The sequence below is a fragment of the Oncorhynchus mykiss genome, chromosome 6 (genome assembly GCF_057628025.1).
Source record: "Oncorhynchus mykiss isolate SJ-2025 chromosome 6, ASM5762802v1, whole genome shotgun sequence".
Lineage (NCBI taxonomy): Eukaryota > Metazoa > Chordata > Actinopteri > Salmoniformes > Salmonidae > Oncorhynchus > Oncorhynchus mykiss.
In genome coordinates this window covers 27,290,754-27,307,338 of record NC_143027.1, presented here as the reverse complement: position 1 = coordinate 27,307,338, position 16,585 = coordinate 27,290,754, and the positions used below count along the sequence as shown (strand labels likewise).

Here is a 16,585-nt window from a genome sequence, read left to right as displayed (position 1 = left end):
TAACATTTTGCATTTACTCCTGACAGACTGTGTGAACTGCTGAGGTGTGCTCAAATGTGGGGACTCACCTGGTTGGACGTCATGGCCAGGGTGCGGTCCAGGTCTTCCACCAGCTGTTTGAACGTGGGCCGGTGAGAGGGAACAGCATGCCAGCAGTCCCTCATCATCATGTATCTTTGGGAGGGGGGAGAAATGTAGAAAATAGAGCGGGAAAGAAGGAGAGCGGGACAGGTAGATAATTCTGCTGCTGGCTCGTGTCAATATCTTTACTGCGGCGTCCCTGAGCTCTGAGACAGTCTCTTTACTGCGGCGTCCCTGAGCTCTGGGACAGTATCTTTACTGCGGCTTCCCTGAGCTCTGGGACAGTATCTTTACAGCTGCGTCCCTGAGCTCTGGGACAGTATCTTTACTGCGGCGTCCCTGAGATCTGGGACAGTATCTTTACTGCGGCTTCCCTGAGCTCTGGGACAGTATCTTTACAGCTGCGTCCCTGAGCTCTGGGACAGTATCTTTACTGCGGCGTCCCTGAGCTCTGGGACAGTATCTTTAATGCTGCATCCCTGAGCTCTGGGACAATATCTTTGCTGCGGCGTCCCTGAGCTCTGGGATAATCCCATAGTATCCATTCCAATGATAAAACACTGAGGAAGGAGGCTTACAGTTCATGGGTGCAGGTGGAGGGCTTGTCCATGCGGTGGCCCTCCTTCAGCAGCTTGAACAATTCCTCCACAGGAACCCCCGGGTACGGCGAGCCCCCCAGTGTGAAGATCTCCCACAGCAGCACCCCAAAAGACCATCTGCAGAGTCAGATGAACAAACCCGTCAGTCAACACACAGGTTACATGAATCTGACCAACTTCTGCACATTCCAACAAATAGTAAAAGGTGCATCTATTCCATACTCACACATCACTTTGGTGCGTGTATATCCGGTCAAATAGAGCTTCTGGGGCCATCCACTTGACTGGCAAACGACCCTGTGGGTTAAATGCTAGTGTAAATTGGCTTATTTACAAAGGAGATGGAATAAGGTAAGGGGAAGCAATTCTCACATGAATTGGCATGGCTGAGGTAGGTAATGTAATTAGTAGCACACTCACATTGGTGGTCTTCTTATAGTAATCAATATGGTGGATATCTCTGGCCAGGCCAAAGTCTGCGATCTTCATCACATTGTCCTCAGTCACCAGTACGTTGCGGGCAGCCAGGTCTCTGTGGATACACTGTACACAGACACATAAGAACTAGGTCTAGCTGGCCGAGCACATACACTGCATCTTTACTGTACTATACTCAACTGTGCTGATGTACGTAGAGTCGGATCCTGATGTTACCTTCTTAGAGGACAGGTACTCCATGCCGCGGGCCACCTGGTAGGCACAGGACACCAGGTCTTTGATAGACATGTTCTCTATGGGCACCTGGTCAGGGTTGTAGCAGTACTCCATGCCTGGTGGACGCCGAGCTCTCAGGTACTCCCGGAGGTTTCCCTTGGAGGCATACTCCACAATAACATAGAGAGGACCTGGGGAGGGAGGGGGAGACAAGCGTCACTCACTATTCAACACCACTAGAGGATGTGGCATTTAGAATAACTTTGTGACATCTGACACAAGACAGACTGATAGGAGCAAAATGGCATTTCAAGGATGAGGAAGGATTTCATTGAGGGGTGGAAGGGTCATAGTGAGAGTTAAGCTCTGAATTATAACCAACAGCTGTATCTTTCTCCTAACATGTCACACACACACAGACAGAGAGAGAAGACTAATGGTGTATTCTGGACAGCAATTTTGTGTTCAGGTGAAAAAAAACATTAAAATCACGGAATTAAGACTCTACAAAATGTAAATAAAGAACAAGAAAAATAATCTATATGTCTGTTAACACGTGTACTCAAGTGTTTAAACAAAATCTACACCACTATCTATAGTAAATGCATTGACTTGAAAACAGTTTGCCAAAAAATGTGAGTTTGTATTTCAAACCAAGCCGGTGGGAATAATCTGTGCAATGCTACCAGATTCCTACAGTAACTTCTACTAGAACTTCTCAAGGGACGAGGTGGAACAAAAACCAGCCTTGTGTCGAGGACAGAAAGCTCTGCAATGTTCACAGCAGGGTCAGAACACAGTGCATGGTGCCAGGGCTTGTCAGTGAAGATTTGAAAGATATGGCAACCCTGGCAGCAGCTGTGGTCATCTCAAACTGAAAGCTCGGAAGTTAGGTGTCAGAATCCCTTACTCATAACATTGGACACATTTCTGCATGCTGATCTGAACATGCTGTTAAACAACTGAACAATGCAAGGGTCTCAAAACACCACATTTTTCTCAAAATTAAACATGTTTTCAGCATTTCTGAATGAAAGATTTGAAGGTAAGAAGAGGGGGACACACCAAATTTTTCTCAAAATTAAACATGTTTTCAGCATTTCTGAATGAACGATTTGAAGGGAAGAAAGGGGGGGGGGGGTCTGTGCCAGTGTGAGACCTACCATCCTGGGTACAGGCTCCCAGCAGGTTAATGATGTTCTTGTGCTTCCCAATGATCTTCATCATCTCCATCTCAGAGATCAGATCTGACAGGTCTTTCTCTGTAGCATCAGCTGAGGGGAGGAAAGAAATTCCATTTGGTTTTACTCATAAAATTCACTCAATCCTGAAACCTCTATGATTTGCAAATAATAAAGAATTCCCATGTACAGTAAATCAATCCAAGTTTGTAAAAAACGAAGTACATTATGCTACACAAAATGATTTCAAAGTACATTTACAAAACTATTTAAAAATGTTTCAAAGGCACCACCTATACGCAAAAGGCTACGGACAGTCTACTTCCAGAGGGACATTCAGGTAGTGGGGAGGGAGGGGGGGGGGGTCAGTCTGGAGATAAAGGCAGCACATAAATTATTTTCCTACATTCCCACCCCCACTCATCACAGTTTTATATCCCAAGTCAGGGGGTTCTCATACATTTTTACTCTGGTCTCCCATTTACAGCGGCCAGGAGCCCGTAGCAGATGCCTCTTATGTCTGTGCATCACAGCTCTGAGTAAAACTCTCCTCCCATCTTGTAATTATGGTTGTGGCTTTCTGCTACCTTCTATGCTCCTTTTAAATATAGGAGACCCAGCCATGTGCCCAAATCACAGGTTCGATATGGTTTATGAGGGGAAAAAAAACGACTTACATTTGAGCATCTTCACGGCCACTTTGGTGATCCTGTTTGGCTTCTCTTTGTCCATCCCTACAGCCTCTCCCATCACCACCTGGCCAAAGCAGCCTTCTCCCAAGGGTTTCCCCAGCACCAGTCTGAGTGGGTCAAAGGGTGAGGAAGAAACAAACAAATTTGAGAGGATTGTGACAGACAGGCAATTTTCCCATTCAAAGGTGTGTTATGTGATGTCTGTATTTGATAGGTGTGTTCCAGTCATCTGGGTACCGGTCTCTGGGCAGCTCCCAGCGTGGATCCTGGGGCAACTCGTACTCAGACACCCCAGACAGCATAGGAGAGCCGCTGGATGAGAGGCGGGAGGGCCGCACCAACATCACCCCGGAGTGGAGGGAGGAGCTAGAGTCCACTGACACCTGGAATACAGAAGCCTGCTGTTACTCTCTCATAGTGGAGCCAGGAAAGGAACAACAGACAGAAAGATGTCCAGTGTGGACAGAAAGTAAATGTACAATTTGTTAAACCCCCAAAATGTTACTGAAATTAGTCTGTAGACACAATGTCACAACTAATTGATTCCAGTGGAAGCAGAGAGCAGGATGGAACGAACACCTGCCCTCTACTCACACCAACCTGAGTCCGCCCATGGGCTCTTTGGGGAACCAGAAGCTCAAGGAATTAATGTTTTTTTATTTTCACAATATAATGAACACTTCCATTTGAAAATATTAAGTTAAACAAATTTGAAGATGCCATAAAGATTACACTAAATGGGATGAGAATACTACAAAGAGCAAGAAAAGGTATAAAGATTTCAAACCCCCTATCTACTTTCTGTTACCTGTCTGCGCAGGGGGATGCTTTTAGCCAGCTTGTGGACAGCCAGCTGACTGCTGAAGTCACTCTTCTTGGACGAGTTGCGCATCTTTAAGATGATGGCCACGGCCACCATGACAGCAATGAGGAAGAAGCCCACACAGTAGATCAGCACTTCCAGGTAGGTTTGGTTGGGTGGTGGAGAAGGGGGGACTGCTGGATGAGGGCAACGCGATAGGATAGGTGGCAGGAGGTCAGCCACACTGGGTCAAATTGCAACTACAGAGGTCCATGCATTCTCAAATACCAATCACACTTTCACCACACACAGGCATGTAACACACACAATCACCCTGATACGTTCACTAAGACCACTCAGCTGACATGTACAGAAAAACAGAGCCCTTGACACCACTGGCACAAAGCGCAGAGCACAAACTCCTATTGTGGCACCATGATCACTTCTTTCAGGCATAGGGTTTCACTCCACATTCTTTTCCAGTGTGACCCGCAGCTATATCCTCAACAGCCAAGTTCTCTTGAGTTGGGACAAACCCAAATATATTACACAGAGCCTTTTGCAAACTGATGAGCATTAAACCGGATGTACATTAAAATATACTAACTTTAATGTATTTATTTGTGTGCAAAGGCTCTGTTTTTAAGGAGAACATATATCACAGGCAAAAAAAAAAAAAAAAAAACATGCCATTGAACACCGACACACATTTTAAACAAGTTCAATAGTAAGTTTAGTTAAATTATTTCTCTAAAGTAAAATGTCCCATTCTGACTTCCTTAGGGCACATAAAATGGTGGTTCTGCATAAAAACCCAGTTTTAAATGGCTTGTGTGGTGGTTGTTGGTACAAACCATTTTCATTATGATTTCCTTGTAATGACAAAATTTGACATTGACTCATGATAAGGAGCAAACCACCTAGGTATTGATGTAGACTAGACACAAAATATAACATTTGTTTAATCAAAAATCGACTTATCTCCAATTCAGAACAGTGTTGTAATATTTTGCAATATAGATTCAAATCATCATATTAGACGTTTCTTTTTTACCTCGCTTTCCAAAAAAACACCAGAATGATACCAACACCAGCAACACAAGTGAGCTGCCCTTGTGTCTAGAGGCTGAATGACAAGCAGCTTGATAATTGGACAAATTCCAACCCTGAGGAATGAGCCGTCCACTACAGTGGGCCAATTATCAAAGCTAGCCTTAAGAGCAGGCTTTGTCCTCACAGCAGGAAATGACATCAGGGATATATGTCATTTGCAGTGCTTGTCAGAAAACATTAGCCTTACACATAATCAAATGTAAACACCATATTGAAACCAGAATGGGAGAGACATAGGTTTGAGTAAAACACCAACAGTACTGCCAAACAACCCCTTTTCAATGTAAAACTTCACCTTAAAGCAATAAAGTAGAAGTGCATTGTAAAGTTAATCACTTGAAACAACGTGGAAAAATGACAAATAATTTATGAAATTGGCCAAATAATGTTAATTGTAGTAATTCATTTTTATTCTACTTTCCAATATTGAGGGTATAAACACTTGAACTTTACTATTCAAGGGTTGTCAGTTGAGGTCAGTACTTTGTCAGTTCAGGTCAGTACTTTCTATGGGTCAGATAGGGTGTTTGGCATTCTGTTATTCCATAAAACAGAAGACAGAGGGGAAACATTTCTCAACATGGACCATACTGTCCCATCCAGAAAGGTTGGATGGGCCTGGAATATTGCTTACAGGGTGAGGGTGAAGGTTAGTAGCACAACTTGGCCTGGCTTCCACACACATTTACATTGTTCACTGAAGTAGGGTCTACAGAGACCATATTCAGAGAAATGTGGAAAGCGGATGACCAGGCCAAAGGGGAGAGGGGGGGAAAGAGGAAGTAGAGATCAGAGGAGAGAACCATTGATACCTTTAACAACGGACAACCATGCAGAGTGATGAGATAACCCGATAGAATTGCCCGCCAAGCAGGTATACTCCCCAGCGTCATCAAAAGACACATTCCTCAGTTGGAGGATTTCCATTTCCTTGTCCGTGGTGTTAAGGCCAGCAGTCTAGAAAAGAACAATGGAAGCAGACCCGACAAGAGGCCCAGAGGGAAAAGGGAGGCATGAGTAAAAGATTCTGAAAAGAGAAAAACTTCTGGTAGTGGAGGGGACAGGACAGAGGGTGGCTGGGGTGTTCACCCCCCCCCTCTCAGTCCAACACCATCCCCCCTACCAAGAGTAAAAACCCACACTGCCATTAGAAGGCGCTGACAGAATCAGCCCTCCAGTCAGTTAGTGGAGGAGCTAGTTAGGTAGAGACCGCACCGCAGCACTGAACCCCTTCACTGTACCATCACCATTTGAGGAGAAGCAGGGACGGACATCCAATACCCTATAGACTCATCTCTACATGCAAGAGATGAGCTACATGGAAAACCCCTCAGCAGAGCACACTCACTCAAGACCACACACACTTCACCATACAACAAATCCACAAGAAAAAAAAAGGAGCTCATCGAAAGATGGAACGGCTGAGTAAGACAGATGAAAAGCAGTGGGGGGAAAAACAAGGCAGTAATAGGAGCATATGACTGAAGGGCGAGGGAGTGAAAGTAATAGCAGTGGATGGTAGGAGAAGCCCTTATTTGGATGGCACAGGAGAGGCATGGGGCAGGGAAGAGAAAGCAGTCCAACATAAACGAAGACTAAACACATTCAACCGCTCTGCTGGGAATTTTCCATAGAGTCATTTACAGTCAGGAGCATCAAGGCGGGATAGAGGGAGGGAGCGAGGGAGGAAAGAAACAGCTGAGGTTGTCCCTAAATAAGTCCCTACGTCTCCAGGTGGTCCTAACAGCCCCTGGCTGAGGCTCTCTGTGTGCTCTGAGCTACTGCTGCTACATGGGGCGGTTACCTTGGGCCTCATGCCTGATGACGGTCAGCCAGGCTGACTGATTGGCCTCGCCTATATAATTGGACACTTTACATATATACTCCCCGCTCTCCTCCTCAGTGACATTGTAGAGGGTCAACACCTGAGTGTCCGAGCTATTAACCCCAGAGTGCTGCAAACAAAAACAAGTCACGTGCAACAAGTCAATCAGGTTGTAACAAACATTTCAATCAGATTGAGGGGTCAAAAAGCAGTTGTCTCTGTTGAATGAGATCACAATCATTTGTTAGTGTGGACTTTCCTCTGTCAAGCATAGAGTTTTACTCAACAGGGCACAGGAAACTCCTCTTACATAGAGGGATCATATCCTAGGAGAGGGATACTACACTGCTCAAAAAAATAAAGGGAAGACAAACAACACAATGTAACTCCAAGTCAATCACACTTCTGTGAAAATCAAACTGTCCACTTAGGAAGCAGCACTGATTGACAATACATTTCACATGCTGTTGTGCAAATGGAATAGACAACAGGTGGAAATTATAGGCAATTAGCAAGACACCCACAATAAAGGAGTGGTTCTGCAGGTGGTGACCACAGACCACTTCTCAGTTCCTATGCTTCCTGGCTGATGTTTGGTCACTTTTGAATGCTGGCGGTGCTTTCACTCTAGTGGTAGCATGAGACGGAGTCTACAACCCACACAAGTGGCTCAGGTAGTGCAGCTCATCCAGGATGGCACATCAATGCGAGCTGTGGCAAAAAGGTTTGCTGTGTGTCAGCGTAGTGTCCAGAGCATGGAGGCGCTACCAGGAGACAGGCCAGTACATCAGGAGACGTGGAGGAGGCCGTAGGAGGGCAACAACCCAGCAGCAGGACCGCTACCTCCGCCTTTGTGCAAGAAGGAGCACTGCCAGAGCCCTGCAAAATGACCTCCAGCAGGCTACAAATGTGCATGTGTCTGCTCAAACGGTCAGAAACAGACTCCATGAGGGTGGTATGAGGCCCCGGCGTCCACAGGTGGGGGTTGTGCTTACAGCCCAACACCGTGCAGGACGTTTGACATTTGCCAGAGAACACCAAGATTGGCCCCTGGCGCCCTGTGCTCTTCACAGATGAAAGCAGGTTCACACTGAGCACATGTGACAGACGTGACAGAGTCTGGAGATGCCGTGGAGAACGTTCTGCTGCCTGCAACATCCTCCAGCATGACCGGTTTGGCGGTGGGTCAGTCATGGTGTGGGGTGGCATTTCTTTGGGAGGCCGCACAGCCCTCCATGTGCTCGCCAGAGGTAGCCTGACTGCCATTAGGTACCGAGATGAGATCCTCAGACCCCTTGTGAGACCATATGCTGGTGCGGTTGGCCCTGGGTTCCTCCTAATGCAAGACAATGCTAGACCTCATGTGGCTGGAGTGTGTCAGCAGTTCCTGCAAGAGGAAGGCATTGACGCTATGGACTGGCCCGCCCGTTCCCCAGACCTGAATCCAATTGAGCACATCTGGGACATCATGTCTCGCTCCATCCACCAACGCCACGTTGCACCACAGACTGTCCAGGAGTCGGCGGATGCTTTAGTCCAGATCTGGGAGGAGATCCCTCAGGAGACCATCCGCCACCTCATCAGGAGCATGTCCAGGCGTTGTAGGGAGGTCATACAGGCACGTGGAGGCCACACTCACTACTGAGCCTCATTTTGACTTGTTTTAAGGACATTACATCAAAGTTGGATCAGCCTGTAGTGTGGTTTTCCACTTTAATTTTGAGTGTGACTCCAAATCCAAACCTCCATGGGTGGATAAATTTGATTTCCATTGATAATTTGTGTGATTTTGTTGTCAGCACATTCAACTATGTAAAGAAAAAAGTATTTAATAAGAATATTTCATTCATTCAGATCTAGGATGTGTTATTTTAGTGTTCCCTTTATTTTTTTGAGCAGTGTATTTTCCAGCCTTTGTCAGACAACCGTGAATTGATAGAATATAGAAGACACAATGAAACTGATACAATGAAAATGATAAACTAGATTTAATTTCAATCTAATACGGTTTGGCTGTATTCTCCAAGTATTACATGGGTTGCCATCTCTTACTTGTAAATTCACCCTGGAGTGCGCTCTGGGCATTCATAAATACAGAATGTTGGCAGATTATCTGTTCCTAAATTCTGAGCATTTTGATCTTGAAGTGTTCAAAGCGCCCTAGCAGAGCTGATTAGGATGTTGTCATGTTATCTATAGCCGTTGGTGACTAACTGTGCTGCTGGCAACAATTTAATAAAATAATTTTGCCTACGTTTACTGACACCGGTCATATTCAACTGGTGTTCCGTGTTCGTAATTTCATCAGTTATTCTGCGCTCTGGCACAGTCAGACAAGTGTGCTTTGAAATCTGGAGTAGATAGCCAGAGTGAATTTACGAACGCACCCATAACCTACATTTTATCACCTTTTGTTCCAGACTGAAAATAATACTTGCAGCCATGTGGTGTGTACAGTCTGGTGGACTCAGTCCGTGCACTGCGAACCCCTACCTTGAGGACACGGACGTAGGGTAAGCCATCAGGGCCCACGCGGCTTCCATTGACCTCGATGTGCTTCAGCCACTGGATGTGAGGCTGGGGGTCGCTGAACACCTTACACTCAAACTCCACATCACTGCCCACCACCGCAGTGTTATTGGCTGGTAGTCCCGCCTGCAGGATGGGTCTGTGGGGGGAACGCTCTGTGACACAGACACACGTCAACCACATAAGAAGACATGTCAACAACATACTTGTTGAAAATCCTAGTGGTTATTGCAACAGAAATACCTTGGTAAAAACAACAATGGATTATCATTGAGGAAAAAACAACTTGGTGATTTGATGACGTTTCTAGTTCATTCCAGTAATGAATAGGGATTGAGGCATGGCTGAACTAGGAGAGTAACAGGCAACAGGAAGAGGACAGCTCTGTCAGGAGTGCCTGATCTAGGCCAGGTTACAAGGTTACCCTGATCTAATGTCATTTCACTACTTAAATATGGTAAGCTTTACAGCCAGGGATATAACTGTTCCCCTACTACTCTGTCGCCTGTATAATTGTTGCCATTTGGCCCAAATGACTGGAAACACAAGCTTGCAGACAAGTTTGAAGCCGCTGCCCTGAAAGAAATGTTCTCTGGGCGCCCTTTTGATGACTGATAACTCCCCCAACCGTACTAATGAGCCCAGCATCTGGCAGGGAAACAACTCGTCAGGCTTCGGTTGCTTTCCTGATACAGAGATCAGTGTGGTGCTTTGCACACATTTTGTAGAATTACACTCAGTCTCCAAAATGATCTCACAGCTGATCAAGGTTGGGGAGTGAAGTCACGCCAACCCCGGGCCCAGCCGCAAATATCCCAGGAGACACCACTGTCTGTGGTGGAGCTTTGATTTATAGAACCAATGGAGCGTGAGTAAGTCACAGGGCAGGTCCAGGGGGGAATATTAATTTCACCCTTTTACACAGCTCCATCGACAGAGCCACAACGCAAACAAGGTTCATTTAAAAAAAGAAAAGAAAAAAAGAAAAGAGACTAATTTGAAAGACCATGTGACTCTCCTTGGAAAAAGGGACACCATTACTTCAATTACTAGGGCCTAGTATTGTAAACCATTAGCTATATTGAACCAACAACACACTTAGGCTACATGAATATCCAATCGATGATTAAACCAGGGGAATGGGTTAGGCTTCGAGATGCTTAACAAGAAATTTCACCTATACACCGGCCCCGAGAAGAGACTCACCAACAACATCCAGCTGGTAAGTGTGGTTAATGCTTCCATGTTGGTTTTCTACTACACATGTGTAGTTTCCCTTGTCGGATGGCACTACAGACTCCATGATTATGGTCCACATGTGTTCTCGAACCTACAAATTGGAGAAGAGGAAGGTTAAATATTTTGTCAGAGAAGGAAGTATGGAAGGCACTTGAAGATGACAGATGGTCCAACCAAAGCACTAAGACTTAAATAAATCCCCAAAGCCCCATACTTTCACAAGACATCCTATCAATACTATAAAACGCGAGAGACTTGTTTAGATTATTTAAAAAAGGTTGTAAAGCCAGCCTGATTCATAAGTTAATTTCTTGAATGATTATTTTCTCTGACATTGGGATTTACATAACCTCTCAAGAGCACATTTAATTCTGCTAGTTAATATTTCCCCATTTTGTACAAATAACTAACGAGTTCAATGATGTCTAATGAAATCCAGATCAAAATATATATTTTTTTCCCCATGGGAAGGAGGAGGAACTATCAGGATACTATTTCCCATGCTGTATAAAACTATTGTGGTCCATTGCTTGAGGAATAGTACATTAATGCACTATTGGAAACATATTGAGGCGGGGAAACTGTTTTTTGGTGGTTACATGACTTGTATGTCACAACCTGTTCCGGGAAAAACTATGGTTGACTACAGTCAGGTTACAGCCCATGTACATCTAAGGCTAAATCCTGTTCTCTATATTCCAAGTTATAATTGTTCTTCCATAAATCTGCCAAGACCGGTAGTGTGTGATTAAACTCGAACAAAATCTCAGACAATGGCAACATCAAACATGCAGACCCTGCATTACGCTTTCTCTCATTTAGCTAAAATGTACTGGGGTTCTACAGCCGCTTCTGGCCAGATGTGTTGTGCTTGGGTTAATACATGTGGTCTGCATTATTTCCTCCTGCCGTCTCCATACATTAAGACTATATGAACAATGCAGCCGTGGTCATAAAACCAAAGCGCGGGGTGCTTGGCGAGCCCCGTTCATAGACATCCCCAGCCTCCCATCTAGACCTTGACTGAAAAAACAGCAGCCAGATGGTAAAGCTGGGCGGGGGAGAGAAGGCAGGGAGCTGATAGGAAACTCCTTAATGTGTCCCAGCTGGGGGGGCCTGCCGAGGACAAGACAACACCTTGATGGGAGGAGCAGATGAACAGGACCCTGGCCCCCTACAACATCCCAGCACATCTTACACCACGTGAGGCTGTCGCAAGCCAACACACAATCGTCCACGCTGCAGTGCAGATATGGTCAACTTTAAAAGCCAAGCACACAGTATACAGATGCTATCTGCATCAGGGAAAAGATAAGTAAACGGACTCATCACCACCACGCCCATTACTGTGAACTGTTTACACGGTCTCACTTCCTCTGACAGCGAGCTGTCCTATTCTGCTCCCCAACACAGAGATGGAAGGCAAACTGCCTAATGTCAATTGAATCAGACATGTAGTTTGTCAACAGGCATCAAATAAAAAAATAAACTTAATTGGCTGTTTAATGGATTTATCCTGTCTCCTCTATGAAAAACAAATGACATTGAGTTTCCTTTTTGAGAAGTTGGTTTTGCTATACGCAGATATATCTTGACGGAAAACAAATGCAGTAAACAGCAGTTACCCAGATGCATTAAAATGAGGACAGCCAGGTGTATCCTGCCTCTTAAGGAGGGCTAAAATTGCTATCCTCGAGGAATGCTTTTGTGGCACAATCATCCCTTTGTGGCATTGGATTTCACCTTGCATTGTTCCCCAGTTAGAGGAAAGCAGGAGCTAGTTTCACACCTATCTAACAGGCCTCTAATGCTGTGGGGTGGGGGTTGGTGATCTAAAAGTGATGATATCACCATCACACCTGCACTCATGGTCAAGGAGTTTGGGGATATTCAATTAGGATCAATGTACAGTATGGTCTTTGGGCAGTCTAGTACCAAGGGGTGAATTCAGGGAGGGGGGGTGGTTACCTTGAAGCCCCCGATGCGCTGATCCCTCTTGAACTCCTTGCCGTTCTTGAACCACTTGAGTGTTGGTGTAGGGTTCCCACTGGCCTGGCAGCGGAACTTGACAGTCTTACTGGCTGGGACAGCATGCAACTTTTTTTCCATCTTCTCTGGCTGAGCCCACTGAGGAGCCATTGCTGAAGAACAAGGGAGAGAAAGACAGAAAAGTTAAACACCTCTTCTGACAAAAATTGACATAAATTATGTGTGCAAGTAGTTTCCATCAGGCTAAGGAGTATTTCATAAAACCACAAAAAGTCAGGACCATTTCCTGTTAAAAAAAACAACAACCAAAAAACTATACTAAACACCAATATAGGATTGACTAGTCTCCTGGGGCCCCAAGGTCATCATCATAAGGGGTGCCCGCCACGCTAGCTGCTTACTTCCCCGTGGGCCCAAGGCAATCACCAGATGCCAGCTGACCACGACTGACTGGCTTTATAATGCACCGTAGACTCAAACATTAAATCAGGGGACGTCTGGAATGGGCCGGGCTGAGTCACTAGCGTGACATGTCTTACTCAAGTGTAACCACCACTGTGGGCTGCTATTGTTCCTCAATCACGACTGTGAACAAATCACTCTTAGATGAACAGCAAACATGCCTAATAGGTGAATCACACATGAACTGTAGCTGAGACTGTAAATAACTAAATGAGTTAAGTTTAACATAACAAAGCCCTAAGACATTAACAGGAGCAGAATCTGGTCCAAGCTCTGTTCTACCATTTCAAGGAAACAGCAATGGCGACAGGTAGTAGGACTAGGAGGATGAGACACTTACGCAAAAGCTTTTGACTGCTAGACAGCTTTGCCTCCTCTGAGGAAGACTCATCCTCCTCTTCTTCATCTTCAGAGGATGCCAGGATATCAACTGGTGAATAGGAAAAGAGGACAAATATGTTATAGGACTTGGGCTTCCCTGCATTGATATACCTTTAATTGTTTCTCTCTATGGGACCAGTGATTTGAGCGCTCAGTTGTAGCTTTGTATATTTAACCTTACCTGTGACATTGACAGAGAAGTAGGAGCTGTGGTTGCCAAAGGCGACGCAGGTGTACAGGCCCGAGTCAGCCGGCTCCACCCCCTCGATTTCCAGTTGGCCGTCTCGTAAACGTGTGTGCTCCCCATCCACCACCAATGTGTCGTCCTTGGTCCAGTTGACTGACTCAGTGCTACATTTCAGCTCCAGTCGGTCACCAGGGTACAGGGTGTAAAGCTCCGCTTGGATTTTCACAGGTGGTGCAGGGATGACTAGGGGAAAAAAACAGGGCAAAGTGAGGGCTTAGTACCTTCCTGTACAATAGTATTACATTAAAAAAAGCAGGCGCGCTCCAACTAACACACTGCTAGCAGATACCCATAGACTTCCATTAATTATGCTTATGCTAGTTAGCAGTGGCTAGCGAAACTACCTCTAACTTCCTTCATACTGGACACAAAGGCATAAAAATGGTATCCACGATTTCATCTGACTCTGGGGAATTAGACAAAGGACCTCATTGCCAAATTCCTGAAGTATCCCTTTGGTCACTGGGCTGATAGGAAAACTACAGAAAAAATGGTTCATATGATACTGGGAGATGCATATCAAAATGTATGCAACTGTATACAGCAGGAGACAGATTATATAATATCTACAACATGACCAGTCTTAAGAAAATGTCTTATGGAAAAAAAAAGTACAAAAATCTAGAAATAGTGCATATAGCTCATATCTGACATTTGGTAAATGTACAAAAAGCTCTCATACTGTGATGCAACAATCTATGTTCTAATCAAATTGACTGATAAAAAGGCATAGGTCTTGTGACAAAAATCTTGTGCCCAGCTATATGATAAAAGGAATCACAAAAAGACAAGGGAGCAGCTCATTCCTCGATGTCCCTGAAAGTACCATCATCCACATTCACGCACGGTTTATTGAATCTAAACCCTTGTGCGCGTTTGCAAAGCTGAAAATCGAGCTGCAGCCTCTTACCTTCTCCACCCAATCCCTGACTATGCTCTCCATTAAATTCAAATTGCACCCCAAATTAGTCAAGGGCCAATCATCAGGCTGGCAAGGAGCTCTTTGGGAGAGGAAGGTGGAATTAGATTAAAGGAATGGGGAGGGGGCGAGCTAGACATCTGAGTCCCCCGTTTTCTACGACTACATAGACGACCAGGGGGTGGGAGTAAACCAATTATGTTGACATTTTGTCCATCACATTGTCCATCAAGCTAAACTTGTCTGGGAGTCTATGGGGACATTTGTCTGTTCCAGACGCTGGAAAAGCATTAGAGGACAATGTGGTCTAAACCTTAGCTATAGACTGAGGACTGGCTATAAAGTGAAAAAGCCATCTCCAAGTGGTATTGTCTGGCACAAACACCTGTCACAATACATTTTCTGCATCCTTTGCAGTGATGGGAGAAATGTTTTTTATTTTTTATAGTTACATATTGCAATATTATTCAGATACTTGATCTTGATTTGCTATGTACACCTAGTGTTAGAGCTAGTCGTCTGTACCTAACCAGTCAGGCTTCAAGACGGTGTCAATCAACTGAGACTGCTGTGTCACGGAAGCTCTCCTCACTGCCAAAGCTGACTCACTCTCCTCTGTTCTCATCCTCCTAGATCTATCCGGTGCCTTTGACACCTTGAACCATCAAATCCTCCTCTCCACCCTCTCAGGACTGGACGTCTCAGGCTCTGCATGCCCTTGGATTGCATCCTACCTGGCAGGCCACTCCTACCAGATGACATGGAGAGGATGCGTCTGCATCTGGATACGAGCGTATGCTAAATTTCTAGTGTAAATGTACCTGCGCCAAAACTCAGGTATTTTTCATCCTATAGCTTGTTCTCCCATCTTCTTCTTAAATAGTTCAGCACTTTCTTGCAATGACTGAGCAAAAAAAATGATCATGCTCTCGTCTCAGAGTACCCCAGTATGAGTCATAATACCCATAAAACCTAGCGGTAACATGGAAAAGGTTACATTCGGTTTTCCTCCATAAAATTACTCCTATAGGGGATTTTATAAGCACCCCCCCCCCCAATACCACTACATCTCCTCCTCCATGCTTCATGTTGGGAACCACAAATGCGGAGATCATCCATTCACCTAGACAAGGCAGTTGGAACCAATACTCTGAAGCATTTCTTTGGGCTGCCATTGGGGAGGTGCAGTTAACTCTAATGAACTTATCCCCTGCAGCACAGGTAACTCTGGGTCTTCCTTTCCTGTGGCGGTCCTCATGAGAGCCAGTTTCATCATAGCACTTCATGGTTTTTCAAATAAAATTTTATTTGTCACATGCGCCAAATATAACAGGTGCAGATCTTACAGTGAAATGCTTACTTACAACCCCTTAACTAACAATGCAGTTGAGAAAAAAAAAGTGTAAAGTGAAAAATATATATTTATTTTAAACAGTAACAAATGAAGAGCAGCAGTAAAATAACAATAGTGAGGCTATATACAGGGGGTACCCGTACAGAGTCAATGTGCAGGGGCACCGGTTAGTTGAGGCAGTATGTAGGTAGAGTTAAAGTGACTATGCATAGATAATAAACAGAGTAGCAGCAGTGTAAAAAAAGTAGCCATTTGATTAGCTTTTCAGGTGTCTTATGGCTTGGGGGTAGAAGCTATTAAGATGTATTTTGGACCTAGACCGCTTGCCGTGCGGTAGCAGAAAGAACAGACTATGACTAGGGTGGCTGGAGTCGGACAATCTTTAGGGCCTTTCTGACACTGCCTGGTATAGAGGTCCTGGATGGCAGGAAGCATGGCCCCAGTGATGTACTGGGTCGTACACACTACCCTCTGTAGTGCCTTGTGGTCGAAGGCAGAGTAGTTGCCATACTAGGCAC

The 16,585-nt window shown here is 45.1% G+C and overlaps 1 protein-coding gene across 27 annotated transcripts in view; it reads right to left on the bottom strand.

Annotated features, from left to right (window-relative positions):
- LOC110525633 (fibroblast growth factor receptor 1-A) overlaps positions 1–16,585 on the bottom strand; it is a 47,529-nt gene that overhangs the window by 2,730 nt on the left and 28,214 nt on the right. For 4 of the 27 annotated variants that reach the window (XM_036979740.2, XM_036979742.2, XM_036979741.2 and 1 more), the window contains exons 3-17: positions 13,729–13,977; positions 13,507–13,596; positions 12,684–12,856; positions 10,683–10,806; positions 9,441–9,631; positions 6,927–7,077; positions 4,010–4,206; positions 3,445–3,590; positions 3,193–3,314; positions 2,498–2,608; positions 1,299–1,525; positions 1,101–1,223; positions 907–977; positions 660–797; positions 69–174 (exon numbers count right to left, since the gene is read on the bottom strand). In XM_036979740.2, the coding sequence (XP_036835635.1) occupies positions 69–174; positions 660–797; positions 907–977; positions 1,101–1,223; positions 1,299–1,525; positions 2,498–2,608; positions 3,193–3,314; positions 3,445–3,590; positions 4,010–4,206; positions 6,927–7,077; positions 9,441–9,631; positions 10,683–10,806; positions 12,684–12,856; positions 13,507–13,596; positions 13,729–13,977 (2,219 nt within the window). Of the gene's footprint in view, positions 1–68; positions 175–659; positions 798–906; positions 978–1,100; positions 1,224–1,298; positions 1,526–2,497; positions 2,609–3,192; positions 3,315–3,444; positions 3,591–4,009; positions 5,709–5,934; positions 6,080–6,926; positions 7,078–9,440; positions 9,632–10,682; positions 10,807–12,683; positions 12,857–13,506; positions 13,597–13,728; positions 13,978–16,585 lie in introns of those variants that run through there. The other 23 variants (XM_036979744.2, XM_090237423.1, XM_090237424.1 and 20 more) reach the window with 14 other exon arrangements.